Source organism: Chionomys nivalis, chromosome 2 (assembly GCF_950005125.1).
Source record: "Chionomys nivalis chromosome 2, mChiNiv1.1, whole genome shotgun sequence".
NCBI classification, from domain to species: Eukaryota; Metazoa; Chordata; class Mammalia; order Rodentia; family Cricetidae; genus Chionomys; species Chionomys nivalis.
Window position 1 is genome coordinate 15,119,501 of NC_080087.1, and position 18,752 is coordinate 15,138,252.

The 18,752-nt window shown below is 39.1% G+C and overlaps 1 protein-coding gene across 1 annotated transcript in view; it reads right to left on the reverse strand.

The window, feature by feature from the left end:
* Scaf8 (SR-related CTD associated factor 8) overlaps positions 1-18,752 on the reverse strand; it is a 150,042-nt gene that overhangs the window by 96,607 nt on the left and 34,683 nt on the right. Inside the window, exons 4-5 of the mRNA XM_057759005.1 lie at positions 15,620-15,664; positions 4,509-4,670 (exon numbers count right to left, since the gene is read on the reverse strand). Of these exons, the coding sequence (XP_057614988.1) occupies positions 4,509-4,670; positions 15,620-15,664 (207 nt within the window). The remainder of the gene's footprint in view (positions 1-4,508; positions 4,671-15,619; positions 15,665-18,752) is intronic.

Genomic DNA, 18,752 nt, shown 5'->3' on the forward strand with positions numbered 1-18,752 from the left:
GAACAGAATGCTGGGAGGAAGAGGAAGTGAGCTCAGATGCAGGGCAGCTCCTCTCAGAGCCAGATCTGATGAAGCAAGCTGCCAGGTCAGACATGCTGAATCTTTCCTGGTAAGACTGGTGCTACACAGATTATTAGAGATGGGTTGATCGGGATATGAGAATCAGCCGAGTAAAGGCTAGATATAATGGGCCAAGCAGTTTTTAAAAGAATACAGTTTGTGTGTTGTTATTTCGGGGCATAAGCTAGCCAGGGGACCAGGGGCTGGGGCGGCAGGAACACAACCCGCAGCTCCTACTACAAAATAGCCCCCAACATGTGGACAACTATATCCACAGAAAGCCTGAGAAAGCTTGGGAAAGAATAGAGTACAGCATGGCTTCTTGGTAGCAGCAATTTCTGGGGTCTGCTCTGCTTGCTAGAGGCAAGCAAGCGCTCTCATCTAAGAGAGGCTTCCTGACTCAGCTTTAGCTGCAAAACCCTGCAGCTCTCTTAAGAGGTCCTGCCACCACGAAACACTTAAATGGTATTGATAAAAGCTGACTGAATGCTTGTTTGTTTTCAGCTGTAGCTGGAAAAAAGCTGCGCCATTTAAAAATGCCGGTTTTCTGGGCTATCCGGCCAGGGCAAACTCTGACTCTTTCAAGCAGGCGGTCCTGACTAAGGAGCTTTTGAGTGTTAAAGGACACTCAACTTGTTTGCTGGCAAGGACCTTAAAACGCCATAGAGTTGTGGCAATAAAGATGGCTACAGCCAGTACCTCCGCCATGAGGCTGGAAAGCTAAGAAATGGGCTGGATCTAACCGGCAAAGCCACGGCTTTAGTCCTACTGAGATTGCTTGGTAAATTAAAGACTCATGTGGTCAAAAAAACAGAGATACAGTAAAGAGACCATCAAAAACAAAACTTCTAAATGATTTACAGTGTGTTAAAAATATATGCAGGCTAAAAGTTAAAGTTCTTAAAAAGAAAAGGAAGAAAGAAAGTAGTTGGGTGTGGTGGTACACACCTTTAATCCCAACACTTGGGAGTCAGAGGGAGACTGACCTCTGAGACTTCAAGGTGTGGTAGCACACACCTTTAATCCCAGTGCCTGGGAGTCAGAGACAGACGGATCTCTGAGAGTTCAAGGACAGCCTGGTCTACAGAGTTATTCCAGGTCAAAGATACAGAGAACCTGTCTCAAAAAGCAAAAAATAAAAGTAAAAATAAACAAAATAGAGGTTAAAATAAAGCGCACAAAGATGGAAAATACACAGAGAATTTTGATACTGTATGCTATTATGCTCTCTTTGAATTGTTTGAATGCTGAGGAAGGAGCAAGAGCTGCTAAAAGATATTTGTTTATAAATGCTGCTGAACTAATCCAAGATAGATATTTTCAAAATACCTTAACTTTAAAATTTGGATCTAAGGACATGACAGTTTGGAAAAGAGTTTCTTCTTTTGTTTTCACAGAGAATGAGACTCTGTGGATTACTTCTATCACAATATGGTATGATAGACCACGTCCTCCCGAAAGGTTGCTGTGAACACCCTCAAAAAATTACTTTGCTCAACTGCTAACGGAGAGGAACCTAGCAGACAGGTTATCCCATGAAAGACCTGAATAACAGCGCCCCCATCCAGCAGGAAGCAGTTTGGAGAGAAAAAACTGCGCCCATATTCCCAAATACTGTTTATAAATGTTCTTTTACATTTAAAGGGGGATGTGATATAGGTATGAATAATTTGAATTGATATGGATTTTGCTTTAGTGATTTAAATTTAAGGTAAATTTTGTTATATGTGTATGTATTTCTGATCTTGATTAAGGTATTGTGATTGTGTAGCTCATGTAAAAATGTTATGTATATAAGTTGTTAATGAATAGTTATCTATAATAGTCAAGTTTGTAGTCATGTTAGATTTTCTAGATGTACCTAGATATATTTTAGATATGCATTCTTCATATCTTTCAAAGATTATAGAATATGGCATTTTAAATGTTTTAATAACTTAGGGCTTTTCATGACAATGAGACACGTCTGCTCCTGGCAGCACCAATCTACTTCAAGAAGAAGATGGACATCAAAGAGGTACCTTATGGAGTTTGATAGCCATTTGTGCAAGAATCTGCTCTTGCCTGGACTATTGTATAAACCGGACACAGAGAACCCACAGAGAGAGGACTACTGAACTTGCCTAAAGGTGAGATGATCTTTCGGGGTTCCTGATTCATGAAAGAGTCTGCGAGACATTCTGCAGGACACAGCAGATAGTGACTGAACTGCCTTTGAATTTTCCTGCTTCATGGAAATGTCTGCTGGATACCATGGGCCTGTAGGCCGAAGATGGATGCCCCAACGGTACAGAGAAACTTTGGGTGACTGTCCAGGCAGCGAGATGTCTCTGTCACTTCTAGAGTTTGGAAGTTGCTTATTTCTTGTTTGCTTAGGTAATATTGTATCTTTCTGGAGTCTTTGATGGAGTTGAAGAATAGTTAGTTAGAGTTATAGTTTTCCTTTGTTATGATAAAAGATAAAGTAGATATAAATATTGTAACTGTAATTCTTGCTTGATAACTGTTTTGTTATATGTAATTTTGCTATGTTAAAGTGAAAGCCTTTCCTTTTTGTTTAAACAGAAAAAGGGGAAATGATGGAGGAAGGTCATTGGCTAATAAAGAAAACTGCTTGGCCCTCATAGGTTAGAACATAGGTGGGTGGAGTAAACAGAACAGAATGCTGGGAGGAAGAGGAAGTGAGCTCAGATGCAGGGCAGCTCCTCTCAGAGCCAGATCCGATGAAGCAAGCTGCCAGGTCAGACATGTTGAATCTTTCCTGGTAAGACTGGTGCTACACAGATTATTAGAGATGGGTTGATCGGGATATGAGAATTAGCCGAGTAAAGGCTAGATATAATGGGCCAAGCAGTGTTTAAAAGAATAAAGTTTGCGTGTTGTTATTTCGGGGCATAAGCTAGCCAGGCGACCAGCAGCTGGGGCGGCAGGAACACAGCCTGCAGCTCCTACTGCAGGCTTATGTGAACATTTCTCAATGTCTGATGTCCATGTTCTTCAAAAAAACAATCCCAACAACATCTATGTGCGTGTCTATTAATCTCCATTATTACTGAGATTACAGGTGCATGTACTATTTCCTCGAATGGTTTTTAAAATACCTTATTCATAAAGACTATCCTGAAGACACATTAGTCATTAGATCTACAAAATCAAGACTGATTCGAGCACTGTAACTGTCAGAAATTCAAGTTCAAATTGGTATGATTTCTAAGTACGTTGTTATAACTTACTATTTCAAATTAATTATTTTACATGGGATTCTATTCTTTAAGAACTCATTAAGATGGGAGATTGAAAATCTGAAACATTCTTTAGGAATACCAGCTAGGCTTACCATAATACCAACCAAAATAATTGAAACAAAATACATGAACTTCTAGGAATTATATCCAGAATATTTACAAAGAATATGCTATAGTAAATTCATCCCCACAATAACGATTTTTAAAATTCAAGATACAATGGCAATTAAAAAATAAAACTACCCAATCTTGTAAACTTTAGATTTAAGATCCTTATTTTTAACAATCCTCACCCATTCTCCTCTTTTTAATGTATTTGTCTGAAAGGGAGGGAGGGACAGAGACAGACATCAGAAGAGGGTGCTGAATCTTTATATTGGTCTGATAGAGAAGTAAATACTCTTAATAGCTGAGCCATTTCCAGTCCTGCTCACCTACTCATGACCTTTTCCTGTTTAAAATCAGAAAAAACATATCACTTCCAAATCAGAATTCAACTTAAATAACTTTCTAGCAATTTTAGAAGTGATATGAAGGAAACATCTCCCTTTATTTTTGGCTCTGAATTCTTTACCTGCTAATTATAGACACACATACTAAGATTTGAGTGTTTCTCTTCAGCGTTCACAAAACTACAATAAAAAAATTTAATATGTACTCTTCTATGAACTGCTTTGCAGGTCCATGTTCCACAAAACTGAAATAGTAAACACCAACTCAAATACCCACAATCCTCAACTGATTATATGCATGACTAAATGTCTAATGTAATTTCAAAATACTTCTGCAGGCAATTTCTTTTACAGAAGTTGCGTCACTAAATTAAAAAGTAGCAGGGCTGGAGAGATGGCTCAGCGGTTAACAGCACTAACTGCTCTTCCTGAGGACCCGGGTTCAAATCCCAGCGCCCACATGGCAGCTCACAACTGTCTGAAAATCTAGTTCCAGGGGATGTGACACCTTAACACAAATGCACATAAAATAAAGCTAAATAAACCATTAAAAAAATTTTTTAAAAAAGTAGCAAAAGCAACTACATCTTTCTACTTTATAAATGTTCTAAGAGTAAAAAGGAGTGTGGCTGTAACAGTAATTATATATTAAAACTCAGAATAAGAGTGAATGACAACACAAGATCACATAATAATATAAAAACTATAAGAAAAAGAGAGTAACGTATCCTTTAACAAAGTAATACCGTACCTTGTCATCCCCAGGGCAACGATATAAATTCTGGAAAGTGCTAATGATGTTATTACTAAATCTGGGTGCAAACACATCCTTTTCTTGGCCAAACTGATGCCGGGATTGTCGCACAATGGAGTCAATAACGTATAGTCCAGGTACCTTGTATTCTGGTTTACACTGATAAGAAAAGAGTGGGATAGGGAAGGAAACAAAAAGGTAAAATTCTTGATAGAAAAACATTATAAACCCTATTCAAATAAAAACACTGTTCATGCCATCATGAATAACCAGACTATGCCTAGTTCTTAGCATCCGTCTCTGGAATGGCATCTTAAAGAACAGAATCTAGTTTGGCTACTCAATGCATTCAGGTCAACTGTCACTCAAATTCCAAACTAGCATTGCATTAACTGGCTAAAGGCAACCTGATAAACAAGACATTATTATAAAAAAACCAAAAAAAAATTTAATAATCTTGAAAAGCTAGAACAATGAAAACAAAATCAGGAAAAGGTTAGAAAATGCTCTGCAAGCATGCACTGGACTCCACCTCAACATAACACTTCTGTATCAGTAAACGAACAAATGACAGATGTAGCATGACAAATACATCCAGGCCAAAGTTTAAAACTATCATCTATAAAGGAGACATGACACTACCACCATAAAAATTCTGGGGAAAATTGCCAACACTGAAACATGCAAATATTTTCATACTATCCCACTGGGTCACTAGCTTTCACCTTACTTGTCTAATTTCTTTTGTGAACTACAAGATTCTCTACTTCTTAGTATAGGGTTTCCAAGCTTATGTACTTAGAATCAAGCTTTCTACTCTAAAGCAAGACCCCTAAGAAAACTTGGCTTTCTCTTTCTATTTACACTATTTGCCTGCACATACGTACCAGGTACCTGCAAAAGTAAAAAGACAACATCAGATCTCCTGGAAGTTATAAATGGCTGTGAGCTGCCATCAAGGTGCTGGAAATAGAATCCAGGTTCTCTGCAAGAGCAACTTCTCTCAACCACTGAGCCATCTCTCCAGCCCCAAGAAAACTTGCACGTCCATACATGCAAGCCAAAGTCTAACACTGGCACCTGTAGCCGTCGTCAGTCGGAGTTGTCTGACAAAGAACCTTTCGGGCAAGTTCAGCACCATTGTTTGCAACACATAAACACACCCACTCAATAATCTCATTCAAACTTGCACTTCTACTTTCATGTATGAAAAGTAACCATAAAGAAAAACAAAACTAGCCTGGGAAAAACACAAGTGACTGAATCTGCAAATAACTGAATGACAGTGCCAATGGCTATCCCAAGATACTGTCAAGGTGACACCACGTGGATAATCTTTTTTATCTGAAAAGTTGGTCTATGTAGTGCTTCTAATAGCAAAATGTGTAATTTTTGGACTGCATGACAAATATAAAATCTACACTAAGCTTAGTAGGTAGAGCGTTTGGGATTTATCCATGAAGCTTTGAATTCAAATCCCTAGCACCTACAAAAAACAGCTGGGTGTGGCAGCATGCACATGTGCTCCGCCACCCCAGCGAAGACTATGGGAAGTTACTAACCCTCCTCCTCTTCATTCAGAGGACCTGGGTCACAGCAGTAAGATGCAAGAGATGCTGCACTAGGGAGATATAGCTCAGTTGGAAAAGTGCTTCCACACCAGAATGAATACCTGAGTTCAACCCCCAGCATCTATAATCCTAGCAGGAGAGAGATGGAGACAAGCAGACTCCTTGGACTCACTAGGCAGGAGCTGGCCTAACCAGCAAGTCCCAGGCCCCAGTGACAGACCCACTGACAAAACAAGGTGGCCGGCTCAAGAGAAATGGTACTTCAAGTTGGCCTCTGGTCTCCATATACATGAACACATGTGTGTGCACATACACACAATCCCAGAAGAAATAGGGAGGGGGAGGGCAAGAGAGGAAAGGTGACCAATCTTACTGATGTGAAGTGTCACTGAAAGATAATGGGAGAAGATACCTGACATTAAAAACCTCCAAGAATTCTAGGGGGCAGGGATGGTAAGCACATGCCTTTAATCCCAGCACTCAGGAGGCAGAAAGAGGCTGGAAGTTCTTCATGAGCTCCAAGCCAGCCAGAACTACAGTGAGACCCCGTGAGACACCACCATGCCCAACACCCCACAGAAACAATCCTAGTGATTGCTAGGGGAGGAGATACACTTCTTCAGTTGAGCCCATTAGTCCATATCCCCTTAAATAACCCTCACCCATTCTCCCACATGTAACTATAATGAAACCCAGCAAGTCACCAAAAGAGAAGGAGGCATAACCCTGACGACCTGAGCTTGATCGCTGGGGCCAACATGGTAGGAGACAATGGAGTCCCCTAAACTGTCCTTTGGCATTCACACATGCATTATAGATGAGTGCGCACCTCCAATAGTTGTAAAGAAAGTAGAAGGACGTGTTAGGAAGAGAAGGGTATCAGGAAGAGTGGGGGAGGAGCAACAGAAGGTAACCTAGGGATCAGAGTACATTATGTGTGAAAATACCATCCATTTCATGTGTAACTAATACATGTTAATGAAAACTCAAAAAAAATAGGTTTTAGGAATTTGTGTATGTGGTACAGCAAGCACTGTGTCACACACTCCTGTAAATAAAAATATGGGTGATGTGATTAACCTTGATTGTCAACTTAAGGAGACTGAGACCCACCATGAAAACAGACTTCTCTGATCACACCTCTGAGGGAGTTTCTAGATTGAGGTGGGAAGAACACCCCTAAATGGGAGCAACATGGTCCTACGTGGTTCCAGACTGAATAAAAAGGAGAACAGAGTGCCAGCATTCCTCTCTCTTTGAAACCAACTGTTTCAGTCTCCTGCCTCCCGCCTCCCAGCATAGAGGACTGCAAGCTGAAACTGCTACCTCCCTAGGATGCTGTCTGTCAGATTTGTGATGGCATTTGCTACACCCTATCCACACACATGACCAATAATCAAGGCTGTTCCTACTGATATGGCTCCAAAACCCTTCCTTCCAGATAAGAACACTGGTTTTAAAAAACGGTGCAAGGTATCAGAATAACAACAGAACTGTTTTCCTGGGAATTTTTTTTTTACCTTATTTTGTTTTTCTCTTTTTTATTAGTAGAGTATATGAAATGTTTCCATAATCGTTAAGATGACTGCAAACCTGGAAAGCCTGCTCCTGCTATGAATGAGCAATCCTGTCTTTACTGGGTATACACACAGACAGAACTGCATACACACACCTCTAACATCTGTGCTATAAATTCTGAATTTGGACATCAGCTTTGCTGTTAACTTTGGAAATTTACCTGCTGAGTTAAAATGGTACACAAATTAATAGTTTATTTTAAAAACATTAAACTTAAAATTTTCCTCACCTATATAGAAATAACACACTATATTAAATATAGAGTATTTATTGTGTGTTTGGTTACAGAAACTAATATTCTGTAAATAATTAAAAACAAAAGTTACATTTCTTGTAACATCAAAAAAGGAGAAAACAAAGTCTGACTGTGGTCATATGGGAAGACAAAAGGCAAGTGATTAAGAAGAGGTAGCTAGCTGGCTTTAGTTTGATTGCAAGATATGAGCAACAATTAAACAAGGCTTACCCTTACAAAAACACAGCCGTATACAAAAAAAAATGTCTTTTCTGTATATGTGCATATGTACTTCATAACAAAAAGTGAAATTCTGGGCAAAAGCATCTCATCATACTCAAGAAAAGCAAGTTATATCTAAAATATAAGCTCAAGTAGTGTGGCATTTAGAACTTACCTAAAATGCCCTATGGCAAAGAAATGTTAGTAAAAAGTACATCTGGACAAGAAGCCTCTGGAAGTGAGCTCCTTTCCAATTACCTGTACTTGAATGCCCATGTCCTTGTGTACATACTAGGGTAAACAGTATATACACAATCAAAATCCATCTTCCCTAAGACTATATGCTACATAAAATGTACATATTTAAATGGGAGAACAAAGGTAACCAAAAGAAATGGAGCCACACTAGGCTTCCTAGTCTCTCATGCCAGACACGGCACAGAGACACATCTCTGAACAACTGTCCAAGAGATGGAGCTGGCCACCAACCGCCATAGGCTGAGCTGTATGGTGGGTTCCTGATGGAGGAAGGTCATTGGTTAAAAATAAAGAAACTGCTTGGCCCTCATAGGTTAAAACATAGGTGGGTGGAGTAGACAGAACAGAATGCTGGGAGGAAGAGGAAGTGAGCTCAGACTCGACAGCTCTGCTCTCTGGAGCAGAGGCCATGCTCCCCTCTCCCCGGCAGACGTGATAAAGCTCCGACCCAGGATGGACGTAGGCTAGAATCTTCCTGGTAAGCATACCTTGGGGTGCTACACACATGAATAGAAATGGGCCAAGCAGTGTTTAAAAGAATTACAATGCGTGTGTTGTTATTTTGGGTATAAAGCTAACCATGCGGGAGCCGGGCTGTGGGAAGAGGCCCGCAGCTCCACACTACAGGTTCCCACAGTCTCTTACACAGGCTGTGGTAAAGAAGATGCCAGACGCTGCCTGCAGGAGAGCACAGCTGTGGGCCTAAGAGCACAATACAGCTTCCCAGAGTTGGGGCATGTGAACTACCTCCACCACGTTGGAAAGCCAAACAAGATAAAGCCAACAGTCAAAGCCTTGGTCCTAGTCATGCCCACTTAGCATTTTAAAAACTCTCCTGGTCAGAAAATGATTAAAGATATGCAATAAAGACAGATTCAGACAAAAAAAAATGTACTTAGGCTTAAGAAAGAAAGAAAACGGGTAAAGGCAGTTATAGAAAAAAATAGTTTAAAAAAAGAAAGCAAAGATGTTAAAGAGACAATAAAAGTAGTATTTTTTAAAAGCCATGTAAAAATGGAAAATACACAGAGTCTGGATTATGTATACTATTTTTTTTTTTTTTAATTTTTTTGACTGTTAATGAGCTAACTGCAGAGAGACATTTGACTGTAGGGGCTACTAAGCTAAATCAACATAAAGGTATCTTGACTTCAAAATTTGGGTCTAAAGATATGCTGCTTTGGAAAAGAGGTTCTGCTTTTGTTTCCACAAAGAGGAGAAGCTGTGGATTCCTTCCAGGCTAATATGGTTTGATCAAGTAAGACCCCCCCTGAGAAATCTCTGATGGGAGCAATGGCCCAGGTGATCTAACATCCAGAGCAGCTTCAAGGCAACTGGCTGAGACGATGCAGCCTCACAGACTACTACAGACAAGATTTAACCATAATTCTAAATTTTCTCAGGATCCCCATAAGATTACCAGTGCCCCTAATCAGTCCAAAGAAGTATATATATATAAAAAAAAACAATACTATGCCCTAATTCCCAAAATATTGCTTATCTTTATTTAAATGGGGGTTGGTTATAAATGGTTAATGATCATAGTTAATCTCTTTCTTAAAAGGGGGGGATATGATATAGAAATGATTTAAAAAAAGATCATTAAGTCTACTTTAATCCAAAAAAACCTGTTAATCTCAAATTACTTCACATTGATATGGATTCTGGATACAAATATAAGGTCAATTTTGTTACACTATATGTATATTTCTACTCTTGCTTAAGGTATTATGTTATGCAGCTCATTTAAAAATATAATGTATAGGGCACAGGAGAACACTTCCTACGTACAACCCCAGCAGCACAAACACTAAGGACATCATTGAATAAATGGGACCTCCTGAGACTGAGAAGCTTCTGTAAAGCAAAGGACACTGTCACTAAGACAGAAAGGCAACCCACTGACTGGGAGAAGATCTTCACCAACCCCGCAACTGACAAAGGTCTGATATCCAAAATATACAAAGAACTCAAGAAATTAGACCGTAAAAGGTTAATCAATCCAATTATAAAATGGGGCACTGAGCTGAACAGAGACTTTTCAACAGAAGAAGTTCAAATGGCCAAAAGTCACTTAAGATCATGCTCAACTTCCTTAGCAATCAGGGAAATGCAAATCAAGACAACATTAAGATACCATCTTACACCGGTCAGAATGGCTAAAATCAAAAACACCAATGATAGCCTCTGCTGGAGAGGTTGTGGAGAAAGGGGCACTCTCATCCATTGCTGGTGGGAATGCAAACTTATGCAACCACTTTGGAAAGCAGTGTGGCGGTTTCTCAGGAAAGTCGGGTTCAACCTACCTCTTGACCCAGCAATACCACTATTGGGAATATACCCAAGAGATGCCCAAACATACAACAAAAGTATATGCTCAACTATGTTCATAGCAGCATTGTTTGTAATTGCCAGAACCTGGAAACAACCTAGATGTCCTTCAATGGAAGAATGGATGAAGAAAGTATGGAATATATACATATTAGAGTACTACTCAGCAGTAAAAAACAATGACTTCTTGAATTTTGCATACAAATGGACGGAAATTGAAAACAATATCCTGAGTGAGGTAAGCCAGACCCAAAAAGAGGAACATGGGATGTACTCACTCATATTTGGTTTCTAGCCATAAATAAAGGACATTGAGACTATAATTCGTGACTCTAGAGAAGCTAAATAAGAAGGTGAACCCAAAGAAAAACATATAAGCATCCCCCTGAATATTAACCTTCATCAGGCGATGAAAGAAGACAGAGACAGAGACCAACATTGGAGCACTGGACTGAAGTCTCACGATCCAAAGGAGGAGCAGAAGGAGAGTGAGCACGAGCAAGGAACCCGGACGGCGAGGGGTGCACCCACACACTGAGGCAATGGGGATGATCTATCGGGAACTCACCAAGGCCAGCTGGCCGGGGACTGAAAAAGCATGGGACAAAACCGGTCTCGCTGAACATAATGGACAATGAGGACTACTGAGAACTGAAGAACAATGGCAATGGGTTCTTGATCCTATTGCATGTAATGGCTTTGTGGGAGCCCAGGTAGTTTGGATGCCCACCTTAATAGACCTGGATGGAGGTGGGTGGTCCTTGGACCTCCCACAGGGCAGAGAAACCTGCTTGCTCTTTGGGCTGAGGAGGAAGGAAGACTTGATTGGGGGAGGGGGAGGGAATGGGAGGTGGTGGCGGGGAAGAGGCAGAAATCTTTAATAATTAAATTAATTAATTAATAAAAAATCAGCAAGAAAAAAAAATATAATGTATAGTTAAGAAATACTAATTAAAACTGGGTGATTGTGGTGTACACCTTTAATCTCAGCAGAGGCAGGTGGATCTATGTGTGTTTGAGGCCAGACTGAGACAGGCGGATCTATGTGTGTTTGAGGCCAGACTAGTCTATAAGAGCTAGTCCCAGGGCAGGCTCCAAAAGCTACGGGGGGGAGGGGGGGGATACAAATTAACAGTCACCTATAATAGTCAAACTATTAGGCATATTAAGTTTTATGGATATGCAGAGATATATTTCAGATGGATAAGTAATCATCAAACACTTCAAAGACCTACAGAATATAGCATTTAAAATGTTTTAAGAAGTTAGACTCCTGGTTCCTGGCAGCACCAATTACTTCAAGAAGATGATGGGCATTGAAGAAGCTCCTTATGGAGTTTGCTTTCAATATGGAAAGGCTAGCCATTTCGCCAAGAAACTGCTCTTGCCTGGACAGCTTGACAATATGCCATATAAACTGAACATGCAGTACCCATAGGAAAATGATGGTTGAACTTGCCCAAACAAGGTGGGACATTCCTTCAGGGTTCCTGCTCCATGAAAGAGTCTAACAGACATTCTGTAGGACACGGAAAAAAATAACTGCCAAATTTTGCCAAAATAGGCAGGACAGTCCTTCAAATTTCCTGCTTCATTGAGCAATTTGCCAGATACTCTAGGCCTGTAGGCTGAAGATGGAGGGCCCAATGTTACAAATAAACTTTGGGTGACTGTTCAGGCAGCCAGATATCTCTGTCACTTCTAGAGTTTTGGAAGTTGCTTACAATGGACTTCCTGTTTACTTAGGTAATATTATATCCTTCTGGGATCTTTGATGGAGTTGATAGTTATAATTAGTTTTCCTTAGTTATGATAAAAGATAAACATGAAACTTTAGGCTGACAAAAATAGGATAGATGATAGACTATTGTCTTTAATTTTGTTATATACAAATAGACTAAATATTTTAACTGTAATCCTTGCTTGATAACCGTTTTGGTATATGTAATTTACTATGTTAAAGTTAAAACCTTCCTTTCTGATGAGACAGAAAAAAGGAAACGATGTGGGATATCTCTGTATGCTATGACTATGTTTTATGACTCTTGGTTAATAAAGAAGCTAATTAGGCCAACAGCCAGGCAGAATGGAGCCAGGTAGGAAATCCAAGCAGAAAGACAGGAAGAAAGAAGGTAGAATCAGAGAAACACCAGCAGCCATTGGGGAAGCAAGATGTGAGGTAAAGACAAGAGCCTCGTGGTAAAATATAATAGAAATGGGTTAATTTACATTGTAAGAGCTAGTTAATAATAAGCCTAAGATAATAGACAAAACAGTTTGTAATTAATATTAAGCCTCAGAGTAGTTATTCGGGAACTGGCAGATGGGAAAGAATCTTCTAATTACACACATGAATCTACAAATACCCTGAAATTAAAATTTTAACTGAAAATAAGCAAAATCAATTTAACCATTACACAATTCATCCTTCAGTCTTTAAACAGGGATAGGGACAAAGTAATTCATACTTCCTCAGACTGGCTTCTTCACATGGACTATGGAACAGCCTTTCCAAAATTCTGAAGTATCTTAGTTGACCAAATACATTTCTACCCCAAATCCCATCATCAAAAACCCTCATCTTCCTGAAACCTGAAGTGGATTTCTGTGTGTGGCACTAAGGGATGAACCAGGAAATGAGACCCCAGGCTCCTCACCAAATTCATTCCAGCAAGACTCCCCATACATTTCCTGTGTAGTCAAATTTAAGGGTAATGACGTCAATTTTAGACCTTGTAAAAGATTCTTAAAAGATTTACAAACCACAGAGAAACCCTGTCTCGAAAAACCAAAAAGATTTACACTGGTGGAAAAGTTTAGTCACTAACACTGTGATTTACAGTTTGATTTTCTTTAAAAGTTATTTATCTTTATCTAAATGTCTTAATCCCAAAATAAGATTAACCAATATTTTATGGGAAAAATATTTTAAAAGGAGGGAAAGGAGGCCGAGAGATGGTTCAGTGTAGCTCTTAAAGCATACACTGGTCTTCCAGAGGACCTGGGTTTGATTCCCAGCACCCATCTGACAGTTCACAATTGTCTACAGCTGTTGTTCGAGGAAATTTGATGTCTTCTTCTGCCCACCATGGCACACACACTTACATACATGCAAGCAAAACACCCATACATATAAAAATAATAAATATAAAAATTATTTTAATTTTTATTTCTTGGTTTTGTGAGACATGGTCTCTACATAGCCCTGACTGTCCTAGAACTCAGAGATCCTCCTGCCTCTGTCTCCTAAATGATGGGATTAAAGACATGTACCACCAACCCTGTCTAAATTAATCTTTGTTAAAAGAGAGTCGGGATGAAAAACAGGTTAGATAAATTATTCAAGACAACCAAGTTTAGAGACCCAGTAGTTGTACTTTGATCCCTTCACCCACCATAGTACATAAACACCTTGCTAAATGTTAATGCCAAGTAAGTAAAGTCTAAGTTCTAAGACGTAAGTCTTAAATACACCTGCCAGAAACCGTCATCAACAGAATGTTGATCATAAGTAAGAGTACTAAGAATATTAATAAGAGTACCTAGAATATTAATACAGACTCTAAGTGTGCTGGACAGTTTTATGTCAACTTGGCACAAGTTAAAGTCATCTGAGAGGAGGGAGCCTCAATTAAGAAAATGCCTCCATAAGTCCAAGCGACGAGCCAGCTTCTAAGGCATTTTCTGAATTAGTGATTGATGGGGAAGGGTCCAGTCAATTGTACATGGGGTCAACCCTTGACTGATAGTCTTAGGTTCTATAAGAAAGCAGGCTGAGCAAGCCATGAAGAGCAAAGCAGTAAGCAGCACCCCTTCATGGCCTCTGCATCAGCTCCTGCTTCCAGGATCCTGTCCAGGTTGAGTTCCTACCTTGGCTTCCCTCAAAGAACTATAAGATATATAACCGCCTTTCCTCTCTAAATTGCTTTTGGTCATGGCATTTCATCAGAGCAACAGCAACCCTAACTAAGACAGTATGAAAGACAGCTATTCTCAACTTTATCTGCCTTATTTCCCCTGGATGAGATCTACAAAATAAGATGTAGCACTTTTTAATACATTAGTGGATCAGAAGCAGTGAATAAAGGGAACAAAAGTGGATGGGAGACGATATTTAACCCATATTTTACATAGATACAGAGTTACTTTTTAAGCATGCAGTTTAAAATGACTAGTAAGAATCTCCTGAAGGTAACACACAACAAATATTTGTAACATTTAAAAAAATCAATCATAGTAACTGTTTCCAAGAAAGAAATTGAGCAAAAATATCTGCCTACAGGCTACCATTTTCAGACTTATCAACCAGCACTTTCATTTTATTTCTCAATCAAAACCAAAACAACTGGAGCCTTTTTGTCTTGAGAAAGAATGTGACACAGTCCAGATGGGCATCATCTGGCTAAGACCAACCATGAATCCAGGTAGTGTCCGGACACTATGCAGCTATGTGCCTGCACAATCCTATGTGACAAAGTGCTGGACGCGGAATGCAGAGGCACTGGTATGCTAGGCCAGCGCCTCACCTGCACAACTACATCTGCAACACTTGGGAGCTTCTTTTTAATAGTCCATCAAAACTTAAAACTCAAGCATTTGACTTAAAGGAGAACATAAAGAGTCAGAGAATGAATCAGAGGTTAAGAGCACTTGCTGCTCTTGTGGAGGGTCTGGATTCAGTTCTCTGCACAAAAATGGTCATTCACAAGCATCTCTAACTCCAGTTCTAGGGGACCCAGCACACATTTGGTGTAAATACATACATGGAGGTAAAACACTCATACAAAACTTTAAAAGTATTCTTTAAAAGTTAAATTACATGCTTAAAAAACATAAATAAAAAAAGAAAACACAAGCATCAATATAAAACTACAGCACATTTAGCCTAGGTAGTAAAGAGCACATGTACTTACCTTCTGAATGAATTTCTCAACACTTTGTACCACGTGTTTATAGAACTGTAAGAAAAAAGAAAATGTGATTCCACATGTCTGAAGGGCTCCAAATGTCCATTAAAATAATAAATTTAGACAAAACGTTTGTGATTCGCATCATTCACCTTTACGGGAAACTAGCCATTATACTTAATTCTTTAAAATTCTTTGAAGCACATATGAATTTATGTAAAGTATATTATAAAACTTTCAACATCTTTATAAAAGCACACTTTGACAAAGTGTACTGATAGCAAAATATTGTACACTGGCAAATGTTTTTTTCCAGAGAGGAAAATATAACAATGTCCTACAGTATCATTTTAATACCTAAATCAAGGACAATACTAGAAAAAGAAAGTAACTCTACCAGCAGTACATTAATAAATATGTATCAACCTCAGGCAGAGAAGAAGTAATGTATAATATGCTAATAAATCATATAAAATGGAATGATCCACTATCAACTGTGAGAACACTTAGATTAATGTACAATAAAACATTCAACATAAACCTGAAAGTAAAATAGAAATTGTAGACAATACAATTTTAATATGTCAATGATAATGCCACTATTAGAACATTTGTTTTGAAGAACTTGAATTATACTCCCATTCTCATAACTTCTGCCCCTTCCTGTGAGACATAAGAACTAAAGCCTTAACACTGAAATGTATACATGGGTTGACTGTAAGCATATTAGCACAAAAGCATTTTATCCAAATGAATTTCATACATGTTACCAACGTACTGTGGTTTGGTTGTTTTCTAAAAAAAAAAATGTAGGGTCTGGAGAGATGGCTCAGGAGTTTGATTGCCCTTCAAGAGAACCAGGGTTCAATTCCCAGCACCTACAACACAGCTCACACTGCCTGTAACTCCAGTTCCAGGGCTTCTAACACCTCATACAAACACACATGGAGGCAAAATACCAGTGAACATAAAATAAAAATAAATTTAATAAAGTGAAGCGAGGGAGGGAGGGAGGGAGGGAGGGAGGGAGGGAGGGAGGGAGGGAGGGAGGGAGGGAGGGAGGGAAGGAAATGTTGATGTTCTTAGGAGATTTATATACACATATATAGGAATCTTTTTTGGGGGGGTGTTCAAGACAGGGGTCCTCTGTGTAGCTTTGGAGCCTATACTGGAACTTACTCTGTAGATCAGGCTGGACTCGAACTCACTGAGATCCACCTCCCTTCTGGCCCCCAAGTGCTGGGATTAAAGGTGTGCACCACCACTGGCTGAGGGGACCATTATATTATTGGGATTATTATTATTATTAATGATATCTTAAACTATCAAATAAATTAACCAGGAAAAAGAGAAAAAAAGTAAAGAAAAAAAGAGGAGGGGAGGGGAGGGGAGGGGAGGGGAGTGAGTTTTGGTGCGTGTGTAAATGCCCTTGATCTTGATCTTAGCCAAAGGCTGTAAAGTGATATCCAAGTAGAAATCAAGCAGAAGTGGTAAAAGGTAACTGATAGATCCAAGGGGCAAAAACATAGTGCTTGTCACAATATACTACAACTTTTTTCAAAACTAAAGGAGGTAATACAAAAACTGCAGTATACTCTAAAAACTGAGTTACTCTCAATTGACAGAAACCCCAATTCAAAACCTACAAACTATACTCTTCTGACATCTGAAAACAGAAAATACTAGAACCTATACTAAGATCAACAAGTTCTGTTCAAATTTTATAAAACATACCAATTCTAATTTTCTATACTAGTACTGATATTAACACACATTTGTATATTCTCAGAACCAAAATCCAAAGAATCAGATCACACTGGAGACAGTGCAAACTAAAAGAGAATAAGGTTATGCTAAATTAGGCCTATCAATGTTCTTAATAATAATAATAATAATTTCCCTTCAGAATTTTCAGGCTTATGTGGGCTTGTTACCATCTTATCTTTAATTTTTTTAAACATGAAAACACAAGATTTTTAACTATAATGGGGTAAGATACTACTTTCTACGATCTACTTCTAAAATTCAAGTACCTTATACACAATGAAGCCCAGTTATTTTCCATGATTCAGTTTCAAATACATAAAGAATCACTAAGAGAAAACAAGTACACTAATTTTTATATAGAAATCTTTTACCAACTTATATAAGATTCTGCACTCAGTGCAACTAATGCAGTGTCAGTACGCCTGCCTACTCCACGACGCGGCCATAGCCACACTATCACCTAAGAACAGTACAGAAAATGCTAGTTTCAAAATATAAGACTGTTTCTTAGACAGGTGGTGGTAGCACACATCTCTGATCCCAGCATTTGGCAGGCATACATAAAAAAAGCTCTGTGAGTTCGAGGCCAGCCAGGACTACAAAGCAAGTTTCAGGACTGCCAGAGCTGTTACACAGAGAAACCCTATCTTGAAAACAAAACAACAACAAAAAAACCAGACTGTTTTCAAGGATAGTTTTTTAAAGGCTTATTTTATTTTCTTTGTATGAGTGTTTCCCCTAGATGTATGTATGTGAACCAGGTGTATGTTCAATGGTCTTGGAGGGCAGAGGGTGGCACTGAACCTTCTAGAACTGGAGATGGTTGTAAGCCAGTTGTGAGACATGGTATGGGTGCTAGGGACCGAATTCAGGTCCTTTCTAAAACCAGTTCACTCTTCTAACCACTGAGCTTCTCTCAAGATGGAAGAATCTTTTCAAACTGTGTTTTTATGTAAATGCCTGTTTTGCAGGTGGCAGATTTTCTTTCCACACCTGAGTATACATCAATACCATGAAGCCAAAGTAAATATGTAAAATCTACAAAATGTGTTCCTTTAAAATACTAGAGAGGGGCTGGGAGGACTGTTCAATAGGTAAAGGCTTGTTCTACAAGCCTGAAGGCCTGAGTTCGGATCTCAAGCACCTACATAAAAAGCAAAAAATGATGTGCACGCCTGTAATTCCATTGCTAGGGAAGTGGAGACAGGAAGATTCCTGGGTCTTACCAGTTAACCAGCTACCCTAATCAGTCAGCTATAGATTCAGTAAGAAACTACTACTCTCTGTCAGCTTGACACAAGATAATCATCAGCTAGGAAAGAATCTCAATTAAGGACCTACCTCTATAAATTCAACCTAAAGGCAAACTTGT